At 36.1% G+C, this 24760-nt stretch overlaps 1 protein-coding gene across 2 annotated transcripts in view; it reads right to left on the reverse strand.

The window, feature by feature from the left end:
* MAPK14 (mitogen-activated protein kinase 14) overlaps positions 1-24760 on the reverse strand; it is a 91030-nt gene that overhangs the window by 44510 nt on the left and 21760 nt on the right. For both annotated transcript variants that reach the window (XM_074236428.1, XM_074236427.1), the window contains exon 2: positions 19089-19218. In XM_074236428.1, coding sequence (XP_074092529.1) covers positions 19089-19218 — 130 coding nt within the window. The remainder of the gene's footprint in view (positions 1-19088; positions 19219-24760) is intronic.

Genomic DNA, 24760 nt, shown 5'->3' on the forward strand with positions numbered 1-24760 from the left:
AGTCACTTAACCCCATTGTCCTGCAACACCCCCCCCCCCCCACCAAAAGCTCAATTTCAGCTACCAATTGTGGATGTGTTCCTCCAGATGTCAAATATCACTGTGAGTCACTGGGCATTATATACTAGGATCGTAAGTTTTTATCAGATCAGACATTAGCAGTTTCTAGGTTAGATTTTGAGGCAATGACAGAGTCAGGATAAGCCAAGTTCAAATTCCATCTCAGACACTTACTAGCTGGAATGTGACCTTAGGCAATTGATTTATCCTATGTTTGTTAAATTAGTTCCTCAATTGTAAAATGAGGATAACAATAAATCCTGCTTCACAGGGTTGCTATGCCAATAAAATGAGAAAAAAAAATCTATAAAGCCCTTAAACCAGAGCCTGGAACATAGTAGACATTATATAAATGTTGGCTACTATTATTGTTACTGTTGCATATAAATCTTTAGGCTGCATCCTTTTTCCAATATTAGGTCCCTGAGTATTGTTTATTCTTTGTCCCTACCACAGTGCCTGGCACATGGGATATACTTAATAAATGCCTATTAACTGTAATCAAGCAGATCCCTTACTGATAATGTGAGCAATTCAGCTTATAGAAAAATGAGGGACCTGGATCTACACAGGGGTCCTGAGATTTTTCCAGGGTCTCAGTAAGCTTTAGAAGGCTATTCTGACAGCACCCTGCTATTCTCAAATATCAGTCAGTTTTGAATCTGTGTAGAAATGATCCTATTTAAATATTCTCTTCAGTCTGACAACACTGGTAAAGGTGGAATTTTCAGAATTTCATCTCTGTAGCAGGAGTTAAATTGTATCCATGTACTCTTGCACAAAATGCAACTCCAGAGGTAGACAAATGTACTTTAAGACTTGACCTGCTAAATTTTATTATTTTAATGAAATTTCAATATCTGACTAAATAATGGCCTAAATAATGCAAACAGTACAAGAACAATACAAGATTTGGTTGCTTAAATGAAACATGACAAGAGCTTAGGAGGAAGCTTCTTTGAAGATGATGAATTGAATATGCCCAAACCTGATCTTCAGGTTGGTACACTTTCTCATTTCAAATTTGTTCTTTAAGGACTGCTTGCCTTTCCAGGTTAGTTTTTCAGTAGCTTTGTGAGTACCCTGAAATTTCATTATAAAACTATTTTGTGATGCATAATTTTTAGGTTGCTATATATAAATGAATGAAAAAAAATCCATTTACAACTTCTAAGGTACTACTGACCAAGCACTCCATGACTAATGCTGAAGGATCATTACTGTAATAATTGTAACTGCATTAACCTGTTTTGCTCAAAAGAATTCACTCTTAACTTTCTGGATTTTGACTGTAACCATCATCAACTTCGTTATCATATATAGTTTCAGGGTGATTAACTAATGAAATCAATGTTGCCTTGTGTTTTGTCACGTAGTGCAAGAAGAAGGAAAAAAATCCTCCTACAACAACCATGGATAAAGAAACTTGGAAGAAAAGTCAAAAGTTTATAAGCAAAAATTAACTAATATTTTGACACAACAAAAAGAAAAACTTAAAAACCAGAACTGTCTGAAAATAGAATAGGTTGCTTCATAAGATGGCAAGATTTCTATCATGGAAGTCTTTTTATTTGTTTTGGGTTTTTTTGGCAAGGCAATTGTGTTAAGTGACTTGCTCAAGGTCACACAGCTAGGTAATTATTAAGTGTCTGAGGTTGAATTTGAACTCAGATCCTCCTGACTCCAGGACAGGTGTTCTATCCACTGTACCACCTAGCTGTGCCCCAACCCCCTTCATTGAAGTCTTTAAAGGGAAGACTGTAATACTTAGGAATGTTCTCAGTAAGATTCATGATTTAGGAGAGAGAAGTTGGATTTCGAACTCCTATGCAATCAACATATTCCATAATTTTATATAAACATTATAAAATAAAGCATCTCAGAACTAAATTGGACTAAATTTGCTAGGTATTCGGACTGTTCCACAATCCATTCACTTCTGACTTTCATTTTAAGAGGTTTAGGCAACACATTTTTAGAAAAGTCAGTTAAAGATATGGATGAATTGCAAATATAGTAGATTATCCAAGGAAGCTCTATCGCAACAATTAGCAATAACACATTAGGATTATTTTTTTTTTAACTGGTGCCCTTTTTCTAAAAAAGAATCAAACAATGTTCTGGGAAAAAAAACCTAAAACAATCAGATTGTTTTTTCATTTTTTACAGGTGAAAAAATTAGAGTCAAATTTTTCTATGTAAACTCACAGAACTATACAAAACTTTCTATAAGTTCTTTTTTGCTCTCAATTTTAAGCTAAAACATTACCAATGTTATAATGAAAATTTTCTAGAACAAAAGATCCATATACCAAGTATTCTTTATAAAAACTGTTTTCTTCTAAAATTCCATCAAAGGATAATTTAAGTTCAATTAGATAAGGGAAATTAACATTATTTTTTCTTATTGAGTGGTTTTGGTCTATAAAAGTTACTAATTTCCCCAAGTAAACTTCATTTACTTCTACTTAAAGAAATTAAATACACACAACCTTACAAAAATTATATAACTTAAAACAAAGTTATAATTAGATTTGAATTTTACATTTTCTACAAATATGACTTGAATTTATTGTTTATTTTTAATATTAACAAGTTACATCAGGATTTTTTTTGCCCATATCTAATTAAGCTTTAGCTCTGGGAGAAAGATTTGTTGTAGTAGACAATGTCTGACCTGGAATCAGGAAGAGGAAAGCTCAAATATAATAAAACAATAAGGCTAGCATTTATAAGGAGCTCTAAGGTTTGCAAAAGTACTTTGTACATATTATATCACTGATACATTTCTGACACTTAATAGGTGTTTAATTCTAAGCAAATCATTCAGTTTCTCTAAGCCTTAGTTTTCTCATCTATGACATGAGAAGACTAGTCTTTAGGAGCCCTTTTAGTTTTTAATCTATGATTCTACAGCCCTATGATCCTACAAACTTATTTCCCAAAAGATCAGACAGTTCACAATATCTCAAAAAAAAAAACACCTAGTATTTTGATTATCATCTTCAGAAAGATCTTAAGAGAAAAGGAAATGTGCTATTACACAAGGGGAATAGAAACAACTTTAGTCTAATATTAGACTCCTCAAATAACAAGCATTTATTCATAACCTATGTACCAAGCATTATGTCTGCAAAACTGTTTTCTGCAAAGTTAACAGAGATACATACAATAAAAGAAAAATATCTCTACTAGCAAGAAGTGTATATTCTAACAAGACACAGACCTATATAAAGATGGAAAGAATATAAATGAAAACAATGTAGTTAAGAACAGGATTATTTCATAACCACCCCCCAATCCTGTTCTTTTTCTTCACAGTTAAAACTTCCAATGCTTTCACCATCAACCAGTTCTTACCTAGACCCATCTATCTCCTCCTCACTGGTTGCACTCTCTTCTCTTCCTCATACTGATTCCTTGATAAATGAGTTCAGCTCTTCTCTTGAATAATCCATTACTCTCTCATCCTATCACCCATCTTAACCCTGCCAAACTTCCACAATGTCTTGCCTTCAATTCTACTCATTTGCTAATGAAAGTTGAAGAAAATCATGAGAAGTTACTCCCCTAAAAAATTGTGGTAAATAATTTCATTGTGGCAAGGCAATTCTTTAATACTTTCCTATTCAATCACCATGTCTTTGCCAAACATTTTTATTTCTCCTCAAACTTCCCTTCCAGCATCCTCACAGCTAAAATTTATGCCTCACATTTCAATGAAAAAACTGAGGACAGTTGCTGAGATCTTTCTCTTTGTCCTTCTGCAGGTGATATCATTCAGATGTCTTTTCCCTTACAGATGTCCTTCATCCATTTGACAAGAAGTGGCTTTTTCCCAAAAAACTTCTCTATATGTATAGGTAATCTCACTTCAACCATGAGTTCTCTAATAGATTGGCTCCCTCTATCACACTCACTCTTCACTAATCTTCAATCTCTTCCTATCTACTGGCTTTTGCCTCTCTCCCATTCTCAAAAACCCTCATTTGAGCCATTCATTCCCTTTAGCTATGACTCTAACTCTCCTTTTTGTGGTTAAACTTGAGAAAGCCAAGATGGCGACAAGAAAGGATTATGTCTTAGGCGCTCTCTCATAAAACTCATAAACTAAAGACTCTAACTAAATTTTTGAGAGACAGAACACACAGAGGGACCCAGTGAGGCAGTTCTCCTACTCAAGGTAACCTGGAAAAGAGCACAAAGGCTCTGCTCCCTGGGGTGGGAGTCACAGCACGCTAGAGTGAAAGAACTTCAGCCTCCTGGAGGTAGCCCCAGGACACTGGGAGTCGCAGCTCACAGCAGCGGGGGAGGCTCATGAGCTACACCCTGGGGAGGACCGGGCACAAAGTAGGGGGAACGGGGGGGGGGCACCCTCTTCCAGAGAGAGCACGTGGAGCCCAGTCCTCAGGGCACGCAACAAGCAACATGGTCTTTCGGCAACCCAGATCCAGGAAACAGAAGCAGCCTGGTAAGCCCTGTCCTCTGCCCCTGGAACAGGACTCTGGGGCTCTGACCACATTCAGATCCTGATCCCAGTCTAGGCCCCCCCACAGAATAGCAGGGCCTCCCCCCACCTCAGCCCCGTGGCAGAGAGGTGAACATATAGTCATTCACAGACCAGGAGGGAGGACAGAGCCTCACACACTGAGACCCTTGTGGGAGTGTCCCAAAAGCTCAGGAAGCACCCCCAAAACAGGTTTAGGCTAGGAAAATGAGCAAGCAGAGAAAAAAGAGGAACACAATTGAGAAATATTTTGCAAATGAGCCCAAGAAGGATCAAAATACTCAGTCTGAAGATGAGGAAGCACAAATTCCTGCATCTAAAGACTCCAAGAAAAACAGAAATTGGGCTCAGGCTATGACAGAGCTCAAAAAAGTCTTTGAAAATCAAATTGAGGGAGTTAGAAGAAAAACTAGGAAAAGAAATGAGAGAGATGCAGGAAAAACATGAAAATGAAGTCAGCAGCCTAGTCAAGGAAACCCCAAAAAATGCTGAAGAAAATAGCATGCTTAAAAACCAGCTTAGGTCAAATGGATAAAACAGTTCAAAAAGTTATTGAAGAGAAGAATGCCTTAAAAAGCAAATTGGCCAGATGGAAAAAGAGATAAGAAAACTCTCTGAGGAGAACAAATCCTTCAGACAAAGAATAGAATTTAGGGAGATTGATGAATTTACCAGAAATCAGGAATCAGTACTTCAAAACCAAAAAAATGAAAAATTAGAAGAAAATGTGAAATATCTCATTGAAAAAACAAAACTGATATGGAAAACAGACTTGGGAAAGATAATTTAAAAATTATTGGAATACCTGAAAGTCATGATCAGGAAAAGAGCCTTGACATCATTTTCAAAGAATTACTACAGGAAAATTGCCCTGATATTCTAGAAGCAGAGGGCAAAATAGAAATGGAGAGAATCTACCGATCCCCCTGAGAAAGAGATCCCAAAAAACCAACCCCTAGGAATATTATAGCCAAGTTCCAGAACTCCCAAGTCAAAGAGAAACTATTACAAGCAGCCAGAAGGACACAGTTCAAATATCGTGGAGCTGCAGTCAGGATCTCACAGGACTTAGCAGCTATATTTGAAGCTTGTAGGGCTTGGAATACAATATACTGGAAGGCAAAAGAGCTTAGAATGCAGCCAAGAATGAACTACCCAGCAAGGCTTAATGTCCTCTTCCAGGGAAAAAGATGGACTTTCAATGAACCAGGGAAATTTCAAATGTTCCTTTTGGAATGGCCAGAGCTGAACAAAAGGTTTGATCTTCAGATACAGGACTCAGGTGAAGCATAGAGAGTAGAGAAGGGGAAAATATGAGGGACTTAATGATGATAAACTGCATGTATTCTTGCATAGAAAAATGACACTGATAATACTCATATGAACCTTCTCAGTTAATAGAGTAGGTAGAGGGCGCTTTTATAGTTGAAGCACAGGAGAAAGCTGAATTTGAAGATAAAATATGGTGTAAAAATGGAGTCAATAGAAAAAAAGGGAAATGTAATGGGAGAAAGAAAAAGGAGAAGAGGAATAGGCCAAGATGTTTCATATAATAAGATTTTTCTTTATTACAATGAGCTATTGCAATGATATGGAAGTGGGGGAGGCAAGGGGGAATGAGGGAATCTATGCTCTCATCAGAGGTGGCTAGGAGAGGAAACAGCATATATACTCAATGGGGTATAGACATCTGGTATAAGGAGGAGAGAAGGGGGACAGGGGGAAGGGGGGGATGTGAGTGATGGAGGAGAGGATGGACCATGGTGGGAGAGTGGTCAGATATAACACATTTTCTTTTTTACTTCTTGCAAGGGGCTGCAATTGGATGGCCTGTCCGGGACCAGGTGGATGCTGGGCCTAAGGGGTGGTGTAGGGGCTCAGGGCCTCTTGGCCCCAGGACCAGGGATCTGTCTGCTGCGCCACTCAGTGACCCTACAGCAGAGTCAGAGTGAAAGGAGAGAGAAAATATAGTACATGGTAGTGGAGAAATATGAAAGGAGGGAGTTGTGATCAGCAATGGCAATGGTGGAAAAATATGGAAGTAACTTTTGTGATGGACTTACCATAAAGAATGTGATCCATCCGCAATAGAATTGTTGGTGTTGAAACAAAGACTGAAACACATTTTTTATTATTATTATTTGAGGGGGGTTACAGGGCAAATGGGGCTGGGTGGCCTGCCTGGAGACGCATAGCAGGGTGATTGTTGGTTGTCTGAGACCAGATTTGGACCCGGGTGCTCCGGGCTCAAGGGCCAATGCTCTGTCGACCACCCAGCCACCCCTACTATTATTACTATTTTATTTTGGGTCCTTTTTTTCTTTTTTCTTTTTTGGTTTTTGCAGGGCAGTGGGGGTGGCTTGCATGTCACATGGCTGGGTAATTGTTGGGTATACGGGGCCGTATGTGGGCTCGGGTGCTCATGGCTCCAGGGCTGGTGATCCGTCCATTGCGCCACCTGGCCATACCTACAATTATTACTATTATTTTTTTAATTTTAATTTTTTTTATCTCCCCTTTACTTTATCACTCAAGCAAGTCTATATTTATGGGGGAAGGGGTATTTTATTTACTCTTAAACAAGAATATTTTATTAATGTAAAAAAACACTATTTGTACAAAATGAGAATAAATATTAAAAAAATTCTATGTAAAAAAATAAAAAAAACTTGAGAAAACCATTTAAAAGTTGGTGTCCCTCTCTCCCACTTTCTTCCCTCTCTTCTTTACACTCTGCAAATGATCTTCAAATTTCATCATTCACCTTAAGACTGCTCCTGGCAAGTTACCATTAATCTCTAAATTGGTAAATCTCATTTTCTCATTCTTCATCTTTCTTGATCTTTCTATCTATAGATTCTGACACTGTTGATCACTCTCTTCTTGATAGTCTTCTTTCTAAGGTTTTGTGACCCAGCTTTCCTCTGGATCCCGCCCCCCCCAACTCCTCCTCAATGTCTTTTGTTTCCCTTCATCCAGGCTTCACTCAGCAACCAGAGATGTCTTCTAAGGCTCTATCCTGCTCCTCTTCTCTGTTCCTATTCTTTTCTCCCATCACTATTTCACTTAGTGAACTTACTAGCTCTCATATATCCCTCAAATTCAGTATGTGAGAAAATAGACTCATATGGCCCTCACCCCCCAAATCCTTTCTTCTTCCTAGTTTTCTTATTACTGTTGAAGGCAACACCATCCTTCCAGTCACCCAGATTTAGACTTAGGTGAAGAGATTCTTCACTCTCATCCTTTATACCCCAATGAATCTAAATCTTGATAATTTTTTTCTTTTTTTAACATTTTATAGAGGTAACTCCATCCCCAATTGCCAACTCCCAAGTGCAGCTTCTCATAATCTCTTGTTTGAACAATTTACATTCCCTTCTGATTGATCTCCTTCCTCAACTCTTCCCATTCCAGTCCATTCTTCACTCAGCTGTTAAAGTAATATTCCTGATAATCTAATAGCTCCTCTACCTATTCAGTAAGTTCTAGTGAGTGGCTCTCTGCTTCCTCTAAAATCCTCTTTTGTGGCTTTTAAAGTCCTTCAAAAACTAAACCCTTCCTATCTTTACTGTCCTCTTCCACCCTGTTTTCTCCACCCACTCATTCAGTAACCCTGGCCTCCATCCTGATCTTCACACAAGACACTTCATCTCAAAATTCTGCTTTTCTCACTGGCTATCTCCCTGGAATTCTTTTCCCCCTCATCTCTTTCTCATGGTTTCCTTTACATCCCAATCTTTTGCAGGAAGCTTATCCTTTAATGTTAATCCTTTATCTCCAAGCTATCCTCTGTATACATACATATTTGTTTGCAAGTTGTCTCACTCAGTAGAATATGAGCTCCTTGAGACCACAGACTGTTTTCCATCTCTTGTAGCTTTATCCAAGATACCACAGAACTGTCTTTCTTCAATAGTTTTCTTGACATTTTAATGTTAAAGTCAGAAAAGATCAGTTGAGACAGTATTGAATTTGGAGTCAATGGATGCCAGAAATGTAGCATCAAAGACTTAAGAGATGTCTTTAGAGGTCATCTAGTGCAACCCTTTCTTTTTACAGATGACAAAACAGAGCTCACAAGGTTCTGAGAGGTGTGCCCAAAGTCACAAGTAGTAAGTTATAGATGGAATGAGAACCCCAAGACCTTTAACTACATATTCATCAGTTCCCCATAACTTGTTGAAATGAAAATTCAGCAATTAGATACCTGGGTGACAAGTCAGAACTTCTCAGGGTTTTAATTTCTTTATCTATAAAATGATGGATTCCAGCTGGACAATGTCTTAATCCCTTCCAATTCTGAATCCCTTAATATTTAGATCTCCCTGGTATGTTTCAAAGAAAAGAACAGAGTTAAGAATTTGATTGAAACTATCTGAAAATTATACTCAGTTTAATGTATTATAGATAGATTCTGAGGCTTTCAGACAAGTTTCTAAAGTTCTCAAGTTTTTAATTAATCAAATTCATTTCAAGAGAGACCTTGAGGGGCAGCTAGGTGGCGTAGTGGATAAAGCATGGGCCTTGGAGTCAGGAGTACCTGGGTTCAAATCCAATCTCAGACACTTCATAATTACCTAGCTGTGTGGCCTTGGGCAAGCCACTTAATCCCGTTTGCCTTACAAAAAAAAAAAAAGAGAGAGAGACCTTGAGAGACTCATACTGGAGGAATCACTTGTGAAATAAATATGCTATGAAAGAAAAGAGAAGGCATAATCTCCTCAATACTCAGAGGCTTTTGAAGGCTTTTTTCCTTTTAGGATAGTGTTAATGAAGTAAACTAATTGTTCAGGTTTAATGACTAGTATGTCTGTTGACTTCATTAAAAGAAAAACTATTCATCCCAAAGACAGACCTGATGATGTCTGAAAACAGATTGAAGCATACTTTTTTTTTTTAAACTTTGTTTTTCTTGAGGTTTCTCTTTTGGGGGGGAGGTTATGTTTACATTTACAACATGACCATTGTGGTAATGTTCTTCATGATTACACATTTTTACCCTATATCAAATAACTTGTTTTTTCAATGAGGGGGAATGTGGAATAGGGAAGAAGGTAGAGAATTCAGAACTCAAGGTTTTATAAGTGAATGTTCAAACTTGTTTTTGCATGTGACTGGGGGGAAATAAAATTAAATAGAAAAAGAATTATGTCGTTGGAAAGGAAGATTAAATAATCAAACCATACCTGCTTGACATTTGAAAACTAAATATGCTACTTGGTGTTCCCTGTCATCTAGTCTCAGAGCCCCTATGTTAATAAATTTGTTAACTGAATTAAAAAAAAAAGAAAAACTGTCCTATGCCCATAGACTACACCCTTAACCTTAAGCAACCTCCAAACATGTATTTGGTAACAAGGAAGCAAAAGGTGTGTCTGAGTGTGAACATGATAAAGTGCATATACCAAAAAATAATCCTTAATATATCTGCATATCAAGGATAACAAAGTATATACTTTTTTGATTGCTTATAAATTTGTCAAAATTTCCATTTCAATCAATTAATACCTTGATTTTATTTATTCTTGAGGCATTATTATGCAAAACTGTTCCTAAACTCTTGCCATCTCTACCTGCTCTCATGAGCTCCAGTCCCTGCATTTTAAATTGCCTGTTTAATGGACAAAATGTTCACACCCCATTGTAGACCCTCTACTAGCTATGTGGGGCTGGGCAAGTACTCAACTTGTCTGTAATTAGACTGAAAAAGTCTGATCCTTTTCCTCTCAAGAACTACAATCCTATGATTCCTACTTAGAAAATTTACATGTGCTTCACTCAGTTTGTCCAAAATAGAACTCATTTTCCTCTGAAAAAAAAAATCTGCCCCTACTTCTTCCTAACATCCCTATCTTGGTTAAAAATCCTTGTTTCTTAAATCTCACTCTGAAATAACTGCTAATTGTGTGTGTGTGTATGTGTGTGTGTGTGTGTGTGTGTGTGTGTGTGTGTGTTATGCACAAGTGTTTTCATTGCAATATCGTTCTAAGACAGTTAACATAATCATCATTCTTATTTTGTAAATGAAGAAACTGAGGCTTAGGAGTGACTTGCTGAAGATCACATAATTATCCACTTTTGACATGAGTTCACCTAAACCCGGATCTTTCCTGATTCCAAATAAGCATTCTTTCCATTTCAGTGTTACATCATTTCCTGTCAATGTTACACCAATAATATATTTCAAATTCATCCTTTCTCTTGCCACAGCCACCATTCTAGTTAATGCCTTCATTGTCTCTAGACTAGACAACTGTAATAGCTTCCTAACAGGGCTTGCCTATCTCCAGGTGTGTTCACATGACTAGCAAAATAATCTTCCTAAAGTACAAGCTTAATTGTATTACTACTCTATTTTTAAAAAATCCTCTATCTGCTATATATAACTACAAATTAATAGGAATAGATAGGGAACAGAGGTAGTGCACATTAGGAGTTCATATCCTACATTGAAAGAAATAACCTGTATACAGTTGAGCAAATACAAGATAAAGATGGAGGACCTGGGTAGGGTATAGAACACTAACAACTCAGGTGTATAGGAAAGGTTTCACTTAAAAGATGACATAATTTGGGGGTGGCTAGGTGGCGCAGTGGTTAAGAGCACCAGCCCTGGAGTCAGGAGTACCTGAGTTCAAATCTTGCCTCAGACACTTAATAATTACCTAGCTGTGTGGCCTCGGGCAAGCCACTTAACCCCAATGCCTTGCAAAAAAAATAAAAACCTCATTAAAAAAAAGAAAAAAGATGACATAATTTGAGCCTTGAAGAGTCTCATTAATGGGGCTCTAATTTGCCTTTGTAGCCTTACTTTATGCTCTTCCCCTTCACACAACCTATGCTCAAACTGAGCTTTATTTATTACTGGTGCCATATTTCATCTGCCCTCTCCTATCACCTTGTATTTTGATCTACTCTTCTTCATACTCTGAACTGGTTTCCCTTCATTCACTTCATGACCTCAGTTTTTGCCTAATGAAATTTTAGAGCCAAGGAAGCTATCACCTTCTCAATGAATTCTTTAGATTCTTTTCTCCTTAATTCTAAACTCATCCCCTCCTATGTATTTTATTATAATCTAATCTTTACTATAGTTGTCTGAATGTAGGTCTTATTTTGCTATTACATTTAAGCTTTTCTAGAATCATTTAATTTATTAATTTATTAAATGTAAGCAAGCATTTGTGTATACCAAGCATCTGGTATAGCTCCTTAAAATTCTTTATAATGGACATTTTTTCTTACATTCTACATTGATGGACAAAATTAAAAACAAAAAACCTAGGAGTTGACACATTCAAGAGAATCCTGCAATTATATTTATTGGGAAGTATAGCAGCCTCCTTCACTAGAACCAAGTACCATAATGTCTTTAGTTATAAAAGGGTACAAAGTGAGAATGCATAATTTATCTACACTGAAAGAATGACCTCTATTGTCCCATCTTTCTCCCTACCTAGACATTTAAGAAAAGAGAATGAAAAACAAGCAACAATGTCTTTTATTATTCTAAAATGTATTGTTCTAATCTAAATAATGGTATCTCTCAATATGTTAATTGGCAAATGTTAAATCTATAAATTAAAAAAAGGTGAATTAATTTAAAAGTTTTTATGAAGAGAAATTTTTGAAATTTTTTGCATCATTAAGAGACCTCTGGGATTAAAAATATACCATAATAGCTTCACAGTTCTTTCTTTAAAAAATTAAAAGAGCTTAACCCTAATGCCTTGCAAAAAAAAAAATTAAGAGACTATAAGCTTCACCATTAAAAGGTCATATGATTAATATAAGGAATAAAACCTCTAAAAAGTAATTAAAAAGACCCAAAGTAACAGAATTTAAAAAATCATTTTGATCCACATCCCTTTCCAAGTTCTTCCATAGTTCTGAAACCATTGGCTTTTTCTTAAATAATTATAGCTGCAGTGATGCAAATAGCGCTAGCTTTATTGACTTCTTTGTATACATATATATATATGAATAATCTTTAATACATTTAATCTACTTTATATTATTACTACCATAATATTCCATTATTTATTGAGGTATTTTCATTCTCTAACTCAAAGGCATAAAGGATATTTCTAGCTTTTCCAATTAGAAATAAAGTATTTATAGATATTTTTTAACAGATAATTTCTTTTTAAATTTAATAATTTTAGGATTTCTTAACAAATGGAATTTTAGTCTCAAGAAGCATGATAAGTTTGGGATCTTCATTGAAAACTGTCATAATTCCCTGAAAAAACATTTTTATTGATTTTGTTGTTTGTTTGGTTTTTTTTTTGCAAGGCAAATGGGGTTAAGTGGCTTGCCCGAGGCCACACAGCTAGGTAATTATTAAGTGTCTGAGGCTGGATTTGAACTCAGGTACTCCTGACTCCAGGGCCAGTGCTCTATCCACTGCACCACCTAGCCGCCCCATTTTTATTGATTTTAATTCCCAATAATGTACAATAAAACCTATAATTCTAAATCACAGCCAACGTTGAATTCAATATTTGTTGTTTTCTATTTTTGCCATTCTAGTGGATTTGAAGTAGTCTTAAGGTTTTGATTTTTTCTGAATATTAAACAAGTGAATCTTTTCATATAGTTATTAAAAATTTATATTTCTTTCTCTGAAAATGTTTAGTTAATATTCTTAAAAATAGCAGTCTCCAAAATGGGGACAGCAGCATTACTCCAAGGAGTGTAGAGCACCATGAGGTTGAATAATTAGTTTTATCCCACCTTCACCTTATATCTAATCATGGGGTGTCTCTAATGACTACTTTGACTCTTCCTTCTAAGGAGATAATTCTCTCAGGACAGTAATAACCTAACCAACCACTCTGGCACACTCAGCAGGACCTGTGCAAATGACATTGGGAAACTTAGCACCACATAATTTTTATGATTCCTTTTAGCCTTCTGATTTTTTTTCAAGTGGAAGATTCCATTCCTATCCCTCTTTTCTTCTTCACCTCCTTTCCAATTAAAAAGAAAGAATCCCTATAACAAATATATACCAGTGAGAAAAACAAATTCACATATTGGCACACAAAGGTATATCACATTCTGTTATCTTGAGTCTATCAATAGGTGGTGGTTTGGGTATTTCATCAGTAGTACTTTGAAATTGTTTTTTGACTCTGGAATCGATCAGAATTCTTAAGTTTTTTTAATTGCAAAAATAAGATAAGAAGAACTATCTACTTTCAGTGACTTGATGAGGTGAGCTATGCTACCAAATATTGAAATATTTGGCTATTTTGACTTTCAAATGAGATATTACGTACAAAATATTATCCCTTCAAAAGGTAAAGCTCTTTCATATGCAACAGTTTGAGTTCTAAGACAAACAGCTGCTCTTACTTAAGAGTCCTGAGATAGTTGTTGGCAATTTTTAAATACGACAATCTGTTTTATACTGGAGAGATTCAGACAACTTCATATTTTTTTTTTAGGTTTTTTTCCAAGGCAAACGGGGTTAAGTGGCTTGCCCGAGGCCACACAGCTAGGTCAATATTAAGTGTCTGAGACCAGATTTGAACCCAGGTACTCCTGACTCCAGGGCTAGTGCTTTATCTACTGCGCCACCTAGCAGTCCCAGGAGAGATTCAGACATCAGAACTGTTACATGACTTGACTAAACATAAGTTAAGGTGGGAGTTGTTCAAAGAGGACCCAGAATCTGAACCTAAAAAATTAAGAGGAAAAAAGAGAGGGGATAGGGAGGAAGTGAAAAAGCAAATTTTAGAACTCCATCAATCAAGTGTGAAGCTATCAGTTAGTTGATGTGGAAGAACAAAGTTAGCAGTGCCAAGGAAGAGCTTAGAAGCAGTGAATCCCAGAACTCAATCAGGAATCTAAATATTTTGGCTGAGGAATTTTGTCCAGTGAAGTGCAAGTCAAGCAAATTGATCATTCAAGTTTAAAAGGTAAGTTAAGGGACAGCTAGGTGGCACAGTAGATAGAGCAATTGCCCTGAAGTCAGGAGGACCTGAGTTAAAATACAGTCTCATACATTTAATAATTGCCCAGATGCGTGACCCTGGGCAAGCCACTCTTAACCCATTGCCTTAAATTTTTAGAAAAGTTACGTTGAATAAAAAAGCAATAATAATCAAAGAATTTTTAATCAACAGCTTCTGACCTAGAAAGAAGACAATGAAATATAGTTCTAAGAGTTGCAAGTCACCCTCCACATGAGTATTCCTCACTCATGTTCTCCTTGGCAAGTTTCTGTGTGGGTCAACTCTGCCCACAGGTACTGAATTGAATGCCTTGGTTGGAGGGGGAGACCCAGAGGTTTAAGTATGCAGTGTGATCATTTGTCCAATCTGTGAGCACCTGTGATGTACTCATTTTGTGCAAACAGAAGTACTTAAGTGGGAACTCAAGACCAGATATGGTTAGTAGAGATGAAAAAGTTTGAGTCCAATTATGCAGTTATTCCTTCTCTGGAAGAACTTAGACCAGTCAGTATGAGAGCAGATTGATTAAACAAGTCAGTCCAGAGATGGAACAGAGAGGTGTACAAAAGTGCAAGGTGTTTGGTGAAGATATTACAATGCAGGTGGCTATCCCACAAACCTATTATACATGCAAGATACTTTGCATGCAAAGTTTGAAGTGATCCATAAACACAAGCTATTCTTATTCTATTTAATCCAACTCCTACCTAGTTTACCTAATTCCCATCTATTCTACTTTATCTTCTGGATGTTCCACTCCAGTCTTAAGAAACTCTTCAAGACCTTCAAACATTTCAATGAATATTCCCCTTCCACCTTCCTGTCATTGGTGAAAACTTGGCTTCTCTCGTCCTGATAGTACCACACTTATAACTCTCTTTCATCATAAGGGGAACTCCCTCCAATTAGCACAATTCAGTCAACTCCCATAAAAGTTGACTCTTTTGAAGTTTCTGCTATTCAATTATACCCTTCTTCTCCCCCTAATATCTCATATTGACTCAATATTTTTAGGTCTTACAGAGTTTTCCTTATAATTCTTCTGAAAAATAGGAAATCAAAATACTGATTTCATTTTAGAGATGAAGAAACAAACTCATAAAGGTGAAATGGTTTCTCAGGGTCTCCAAACTCTTAAAGTACATGGTTTTTCACACTATTGCACACAATGCCTCTTCTGAATCTCTTGTTGCTGTCATCAGCTATTCAACAAGAGATTCTACCAAATTTTTCAATGATTAGTAACTGGATCATGATTTTCTTTAATATGCCATCTCCTCCTAACCATGGGGACTAACATTTATGTTGCCAATCCCTAAGTATAAATTCCTCAACTTATCCCCTTCTGACCTCATACTTTTGCTACATGCTATCATAGATATATTGTAGACCTCAACACCTCTCATAAGTCATTCATCATTCATAATTAACTAATATTTATAAAGAACCTATTATATCCCAGTGACTGAAGATAAAAGGCAAAGCCAAAGACAGTTCCAGCACTTTAGAAGCTTACAGACTATTGGGGTTGGAGGGGGAACCAGAAATATACCTTGTACAATAATATGGTGGAATAACACCTGATGAAGAATGTGCAATAAGCCTGGAAAATAAACTAGAACCAGATTATTAAGTGCTTTAAATGTCAAAATGAGAAGTTTTTTGTTTGTTTTTATCCTATAGACAATAAATAGGGAAGTTGATGGAGTTTCTTGAGCACAGGAGCAGTAACATGGTCAGACTTGTGTTTTAGGAATATAAATCAATTTGGAAACTGGAAGATGGATTGGGGAGAAGAGAAGCTAGAGGCAGAAAGCCCAATTAGGATGGTAAAAGTTCAGATAAGGTGTGCTAAAGGTCTTAACTAGAATGTTAGCTATGAGTAAACAGGAGGGGAAAGATTTGAGAGTTGTCTAAGATCTTCAACTTTTAAATTCCATTCTCTAATCCTAGTCTCCTATGGATATTCTTGTCCCAATCATATTAAATTTTGTCATTATCATGAACTCTGCTGCTTGGTCTATCCACTTCTTTCATTTTAGTTTCATTTGCACCCCCCCCCAACTCAGACTCTCTCAGCCTAATCTTTTAATATTTCATTACTGATGTTTCTAGAATGCCTTGTCCTGAGGCAGCTAGGTGACAGTGGATAGAGCATTGGCCCTAGAGTCAGGAGGCACTGAGTTCAAAATCTGGTCTCAGACACATAATAATTACCTAGTTGTGAGACCTTGGGCAAGTCACTTAACCTCACTACCTTGAAAAAAACCTTTAAAAAATTCCTTGTCCCACTGACCTTCTCTATTCTACCTCTTCAGAGTGTTCTCTCCTACTTTGGGGGCGACTCAATACTATTGAATGAAATCACTAGTTTAATGGCACTTAATTTCAGCAGGAGACAAAAATCAAGAAGAAAAGCTGGAATCCCCAAATAGGTGAATATAGGTTTGATGTCAGAAAAAATTTCTTAACAATTCTTGATCATTAAATAGTAAAAAACCCACAAGTAGGGGGCAGAGAGGTGGTACAGTAGACAGAGCACCAGCTCTGGAGTTAGGAAGACCTGAGTTCAAATCCAGATTCAGATGCTTAATAACTGCCTAGCTGTGTGACCTTGGGCAAGTCACTTAGCCTCATTGCCTTAAATAAATAAAAAAAAATTTTAAATCCCCACGTGTACAAAAAACATTCAAAGAAGCTATTTTTGTAGTGGCAAAGAAATTTAAATTAAGGGGATGCCCATTAATTGGGGAATGGTTGTGTGAATGTGATGGAACACTACTGTTTGATAAGAAATCAAGAGGGGGGTGGCTAGGTGGCGTAGTGGATAAAGCACCGGCCCTGGAGTCAGGAGTACCTGGGTTCAAATCCAGTCTCAGACACTTAATAATTACCTAGCTGTGTGGCCTTGGGCAAGCCACTTAACCCCATTTGCCTTGCAAAAACTTAAAAAAAAATCAAGAAGGATGGGACTTCAGAAAAACCTGGAAAAGACTTGCATTGACTTCATGTTAAGTGCAATGAGCAGAACCAGAAGAACATTATACATACTAACAATACTGGGTGATGATTAACTATGATAGACTTATTCATTTCTGCAGTACAGTAATCAAAGAAAATTCTAAAATAATTGTAATGGAAAATACTATCCATATCCAGAAATGGAACTACGGAGTTTAAATGCAGACCAAAGCTCACTATCTTCAATTTTTAAAAGTTGTCTTATGTATTATGTCGTTTTTTTCTCTCTCTCTAATGTTTTTTCTTTTATTTGGATTTGATTCTTCTTTTACAACATAATCAATATTAATTAATAAATTGGGACCTATGTTTAGCATAATTACACATGTAAAGTCTATATTAAATTGCTTTCTGTCAGGGGAGGAAGAAAAATGCAAAATTCAAAATGTTGCAAAAAATGATTAGTTAAAAATTATTGTAGTATATTGCTAGAAAAACAAATAAATAAAAATTCAGTTCTTAACAATAATATCCAAAAATGAATTTGGACATTGCTTCAAGGGGTAGTGGTCTCTCATAGATTTAGAGTGGAAAGGATCTGAGAGGCTCAGCCAGATTAAGTGATTTGCCCACTATCATACTAGATAATTAGCATATGGTCTGCCATGGAGAATACCATCTGTATCTAGATAAAGAGCCATGGAGTTTGAACAAAGTTCAAGGAGTATTGCCTTTAATTTAGGGATAAAACCAGACATCTTATTGTCTGATCTTGTTATCTCTTATACTTTTTGTTTCTTTCTTAAGGATGTGATTTCACTCTCATCACACTCAATTTAGATCCATGTACATGGAAACAAAATAAAGACTGACAGATTGCTTTCTGTGGGGGGTGGGGGGAGGGAAATAAGATTGGGAGAAGAATTATAAAACTCAAATAAAAACTTTAATAAAAAAGATAATTAACACAAGAAGTAAGATTTGAATCCAGGTGCTTAGATTCCAAAGCCATGCACTTTCCACTGTTCTATGATGCCAAAATGTATGAATACTTGACTGTCATTCTGTTTTAGGAATTTCTATTAAGGTCTGGGCTGGATTAAGATGATCAATAAAGTGCTTTCCAATCCAGAATCTGTGAGGCTAATGGATAAGTTCTTTCTGTCACTGATGCCAAGGTCATTGCTACAAATTAAAAATGAACAATAATATTTGGCTTGCTAAGAGAAAAGCAAAGGATTAGTATTCCCAAAATGAACACACACACACACACACACACACACACACACAAAATTTCATCTCATTTAGGCTTTGGCAGTCTGTCTAAACAAAAAAAAGGAAAAGAATAAGAAAGAGCTAAACTCTAGTACTAGCATAATATAACAAAGCATACATTAAAATGAGACATCTTACTCTAGACAGTTTTCAGACAATGTAATTACAGTAATTACTATAATATAAGAGTCAAGCCTAAGATATTATCAATAGTTTGTCTGGTTCATTGTTGTGTCATTATAGATATTTCAAATACTTAAGAATAAAAAAATCCAACCTGTTTAAAATCATTTTTCCCTTCCCCACACTTACTGACTTACATTTTCATGTTTCATATGCTTAAGTAACCGCAATTCCCTGTAAGTCCTTTTTGCATGGATGATGGACTGAAATGGCCTTGATAACTTCTTTACTGCCACACGTAATCCTGTTTTTTTGTCAAAAGCAGCACTGTGGGGAGAAAATAACATTATTATAAAGTTAAAAATACAAGTTATAGGTATTTACTTAAAATGCTAATTATAACTAATTAATTGGTTTAATTAAAGATAGCATGAAAATTCTACTCATCTCAAAAAAATGTCCTTTTTTTGAGTCCTAGTTCAAAACTTAAGAAATTTATTCCTCCTCTCAAATTCTAGAAATATTTACAGAAAACTTTTCTGAAATATTTTAAAGTATCTACCTTCAATAATGAAATTCATGTCATATTTGCTTCAAGGTGGGTATTAACAGACCTCAGAATATAGCCAGAGACTTCCACATTTGAATGTTCTGAATCTTTCTTTGGCAAGGTGACAAAATCTTGAAATGAATAACTGTAACAATTAGAAATGTTCAAAGTTCATACTAATATTTCTTAACAGAATGCATTTCATATAAAAGTCACCTTTCAAGGGAAAAGAGCCAGGACCAAGGATAGACAAGTCAAACAGTTTTCAAGGTTACAAAACTGGAGGAGGGGAAAGGAGAGAGAAAGCAAAGATACTTTTTTTAACAATCAGAAAGAATATTCTCCATGGTCCACAGCTATTTATATTTAAATTCTTCAAACTCAAAGTTTGTATAAGGCACACAGATGCCTTGTGACAGCTCTGCATCTGAAAGGAGCAGTTAAGAGTCTATTCTCACTGCTCCATTCAGACTTTCTTTGACTCAGTCACCTATATGGTAGCTAACATTTTGGGTATCAGTTTTGAGAATCTCAAAATTCAAGGCTGGCCTAGAGTAAAGGGTCCTAAGACTAATAAGGCTCAAGTTTACACATAAGAAAGATACTATAAATAGCTAAATAAAAGTGTTAAGGAAAAAATTACTTAAGTTGGCAATATTCCAAGTAATACCTAAGTGTATGAACACTGAGAAACTTCTTGAGAATGCAGTTTTGTAACCACCACAAATCACATCATAATATAATCAGTTTCCACAACTAATAAAAGTGGTATGATTTGAGTAAAAGCAACTTGCAAAGATGTTTTTGTGAAACCAACACAACTGCTCTTCCAATTAAATGTTAGGTGTTCCGAATCCTTCTGTTATCAAACCATTAGAAGGTTAAACAAACAATGTGTGATTAAAATGCTAACCTCCATGTTAAGAGTCAGTAAATGAACTTATACATTTAAAAGTATAAACAGGAATCTTACTGTGCACTAAGCTCTTCTTGAAAAAGTATCTACCACTGAATTTTTAAATGCCATTAGCAAACAATGTGATACATTCAAATCCTAAAAATTTGTAAGCACTTTCAACAAAAAAGAAATTAAAAGAGGTGGGAGATTTTAATATATACTTTTAAATGATCATATAACCACTGCAACTATAACATATGACACATTCAGTACTGTTATATTTTCTGCCTGTTTTAGTATTATTAGTGAGCTAAGAATGTTTTTTTTAAATGAAATATATTTTAAGAAGCATATTTTAAAATGCAAAAATCATTCTAAGCTCAAATATCATATAAAACAGGAGGGTCAGGAACCCCTGCTTTAGACAACACCCCCTTCCCATTTATATCTCTTTGCTTCCTGAATTAAAATAGCTACAAAAAGCCACTGACTGTACTTTTGATTTTTCTCATCAAATAGTTATATCCTTTGCTATCAAAAGGATTTAAAAATGACCAAATTAAAAAACAACGCTGACTGGGGAAAAAAAATATGGAAAAATTCCAAAAGATTACAGAAGCACAAGAAGGCAAGAACGGGGTGGCTAGTCATTGCTCCTGTAGTCTTGGAACTTTTGAGCCTAGGACTTTCAAAGTACAATTCTCACAGAATCTAATAGTTCATCTTATTTTAAAAGGTATGCTTTATGAATAAATAAACCTATGAAACCAGTCATATCAAACACTGCATACAACCCAGAAATAAAAGTTGAAGAAAAATCCAAGACAGGGTCAGTTTAGACTATTTTGATGAAGTGAGAAAATAAAATTATAAAAAATTTAATTCTCCCCACTAAGGGGGCATAGTCTTGAAAAAATTCATCAGAAAAGCTAGGAATGAAAAATTCTGACCCTCTATACTGGAGGCAAGCAACACTCCCTTACCAATAAGTTCTCTAGGAAAGGCATCATCATACAGTAGAAGTAGTGCTAGCTAGACTTGAAATCAGAGGACCAAAGCTTGAATTTTTCCTCTAACTTGCTCTTACATGAGAGATCCTGAATATGTAAGTAAGCATTGCTGAGCCAGATATCTAAGGTTCCTGTCAGTCCTAAATTTATTGCTCCTATAAGCCCTTTCAATACTAAGTTACCTTTGATGAAGTTCAAAGCAGAACTGCTTGACACCAAATTGTAGTACACTGCAGTACATAGTGTTTGCATGTAGGGTGATATAATTTAACCTCGAACAACTGTTTTTTCAGTAAGAATAAAACTCCCCAAAAATAAAACTTAGATATACATAAATTAATCTAAGGAAACACAGGAAAATGATTAACACCAAGTCTATAATATCTGTTGAATTTTATAAAATAAGTATTCTGAGATTACAAATAAAAAAAATTTCTTGTTTTTTACATTTTTATGGCAACCTGTTTCTATGACAAACTGATATTCCAAATTATGCTATTTAATAATTACCAAAAATATTAATGCTAATTTCTCTATTTTCGACCATGTCATTCATATTGCTTCCAGGATCAAATATAGGTCTATTCTGATGAGCTTTTAAAGCACTTAACCTGGTCTCAACTTAACTTTGCAATTTTATTAGATATTATTCCCTTTCCCACTCCACAATCTACCCAAACAGGTCTTCTCACAGTTCCTCACACAAGACACACCCATCTTTGTGTTTTAGAAATAGTTTCTCCCCTCACCCCATCAAGACTGGAATGTATTCTCACCTAATCTCTATACTTAGAATCACATTTTCTTTCAAAATGTACCTTCTACATGAAGCATCCCTGATCTTCCCCTGCTCCCCCCCATTCCTTGTATTTGTTTTACATATACTAATTTACGTACATGTTGTCTCTAATAAAGTAAAATGTTCCTTCAGGGCAGGTATTGCTTGATTTTTTTGCCTTTGTCCCCAATCACCCAGCACAGTAAGTGGCATTGTATAAATGCTGGATGACTGATTTAAGTTCCAAGAACAATTCTAATCAACACTGGAATAGAAACTAGTTGGTTCCAATTCAGACCCTGCTAGCAGTTCATCACAATTCAGATCATTTCCCTTTTTCTCAAGCCCTTGTCTTTCTCTCTAGCCTAACCCCTTCTTGTATACTTGGGGACTTCATTGTACACATCTAGGTATGCCTTTTTCAGAGTACGCTGTCTGAGGGTTAAAAGGAAAATATGTTGAAAATTATCTTTGCATGTTATTGGGGGGGGGGAACTATATTCAGGCCAAAATAAAAGAAAGCTCATAATTTTCACACACATACAAAAATATAAAAATGACAAATGTGATACTTGCATGTGAAACAATTTTAATAAAGACAACTGAACTATAGCAAAGACTGCTTTAGTAACTTGTTTCCCAGATGCTCATTTGCACAAGACCAAGAGATCTTTAGTTAAAAAATGAGGGAACCCTGAACTCCACAACTCTTAAGTGATTATTAGGCAAAATGTCTGATGCATGCCTAGCCTGCTAAGATAAGGATTTGGAGAATGAAATGGCTGACCACTGTAAGATAACAGTGATCTCTCATTAAGGGGCCCCAATCTTTAAACAGGAAGATTTGCCAAAGAAAAACCTCAGAGCTGATGGTAAAAGAAGAAGTTGCACCTATATGTATTGTCACCAGCTTAGAGGCCAGCTAAGGGAGCAGAACTGGGAAAGCTTCTATACTCAGCACCCTCCCATCCCTCTACCAATCAGGGTCTTTGTCCTTAATTAAAAAAGTCTTAGTTTGCTGCTTGACCCAGAGATGAGTAAAGCAGCCCAGTCTAGCAAAAGAGAGCCACCCTACCAACATAGAAGCCACACCCATCAGTGAATTTAAAAAAAAATGGGCTTCAAAAGCAAGGTTTAAGCTTCCAGTTTTAAAAATGTAACCCTACACATCTACCTCACTTCCATGATCTTTTAAGTTCGTGTCTGTGTTCCTTGTATATTTTGGGAGGAGAGTACAATCTGGGTTTATGGGTGGAATATTAAAAAATTGTTGCTCTGCCTTTTGTGTAAATGCCTTCATTGAGAAGATAATGAATCAGATGGCTGATACGTTCATGTAAAGTAGGAAGTTACAATGTAGGAGTAGCCACTCACTGGGTAACCCACAGAATCCAGAAAGTTGGATACAAGCTGAAGAGAGAGATAGACAGAAAGACAGACATCAGACAGATCAAAACAGAGGGAGACCAAAGAGACTAAGAGGGGAATGTTAAGGGAACATTCATTAATCATACTTGACTCCTTTAAACATGTTAGCCTCCTCATTCATGAAGTTTAATTCCTACAACCAGCACCTTCAGTACACCTTAGGTACACACAAGTATGGTCATATTCTTGATCTAATTATTCCCTGACTGTCCCATCTCTGTAAACAAAACTCTTGAAATTCCTCTTTTTTGCCACAAACTGCTGTTCTTCCATCTTCATTCCCACAGCTACTTGTAGTCACTCTGTCCCTTCATGTCTTCAAGTTCTTGCTTTTCTCTCTGAAAATTTCATGCTATCTTTCACTATGGAATCCCTTGATACTTTGGTCATCCTATCCAACCACTCAACACTGGATTACTGCCCCTCCCACCATCTAGTACCTTTACTCATTCCTACTTTTGAGCTGCTTAGTTCTGCCAAAGGAAGTCACAAATACTAAGCAGTTCTATCACAAATTTCTACTATTTACTCTTCTCTCTTTTTTAAAATTTTGAACTCAGGTCCTCCTGACTCCAGGACTGGTGCTCTATTCACTGTGCTATCTAGCTGCCCCCTACTACCTGCTCTCAATGGGACTACTATTACTCTACTGCAGGCCTTTTAGTCTTGATTGCTTGAGTCCATATTACATTCCCTGAAGTAGCTGTTTGAAACCTTCTCACCTCAAGTTACCAAGCCAACTTCTGATCCTTCCCTTTCATCAGAGGAGCTTGTCTATAAGCTCTCAAATTTCCCTAACATCTCTCCCATTCTCTTTTTATTGCAAGTCCTCCAGAAATAAGTTGTTTACTGTTGGTGGAGTTGTGAACTGATCCATTCATTCTGGTGAACAATATGGAATTATGTCCAAAGAGTAATAAAACTGATCATACCCTTTGACGCAGCAATACCAATACTAGGCCTAAACCAGAAGAAATCATAAAAAATGGGAAAAGTGCCACAAGTTTCAAAAAATTCATAGTAGCTCTTTTTGTAGTGGCAAAGAACTGGAAATTGAGGGGATGCCCATCAATTGAGGAATGGTTAAACAAGTTATGGTATATGAATGTTTATGGATTATTGTTCTATAAGAAACCATGAGTGGTCAGACTCTAAAGAAGCACGGAATGAATTACAGGAACTAATGCTGACTGAAGGGGAAAGAA

This window comes from Macrotis lagotis, chromosome 5, assembly GCF_037893015.1.
Source record: "Macrotis lagotis isolate mMagLag1 chromosome 5, bilby.v1.9.chrom.fasta, whole genome shotgun sequence".
In the NCBI taxonomy this organism is placed as follows: Eukaryota; Metazoa; Chordata; class Mammalia; order Peramelemorphia; family Peramelidae; genus Macrotis; species Macrotis lagotis.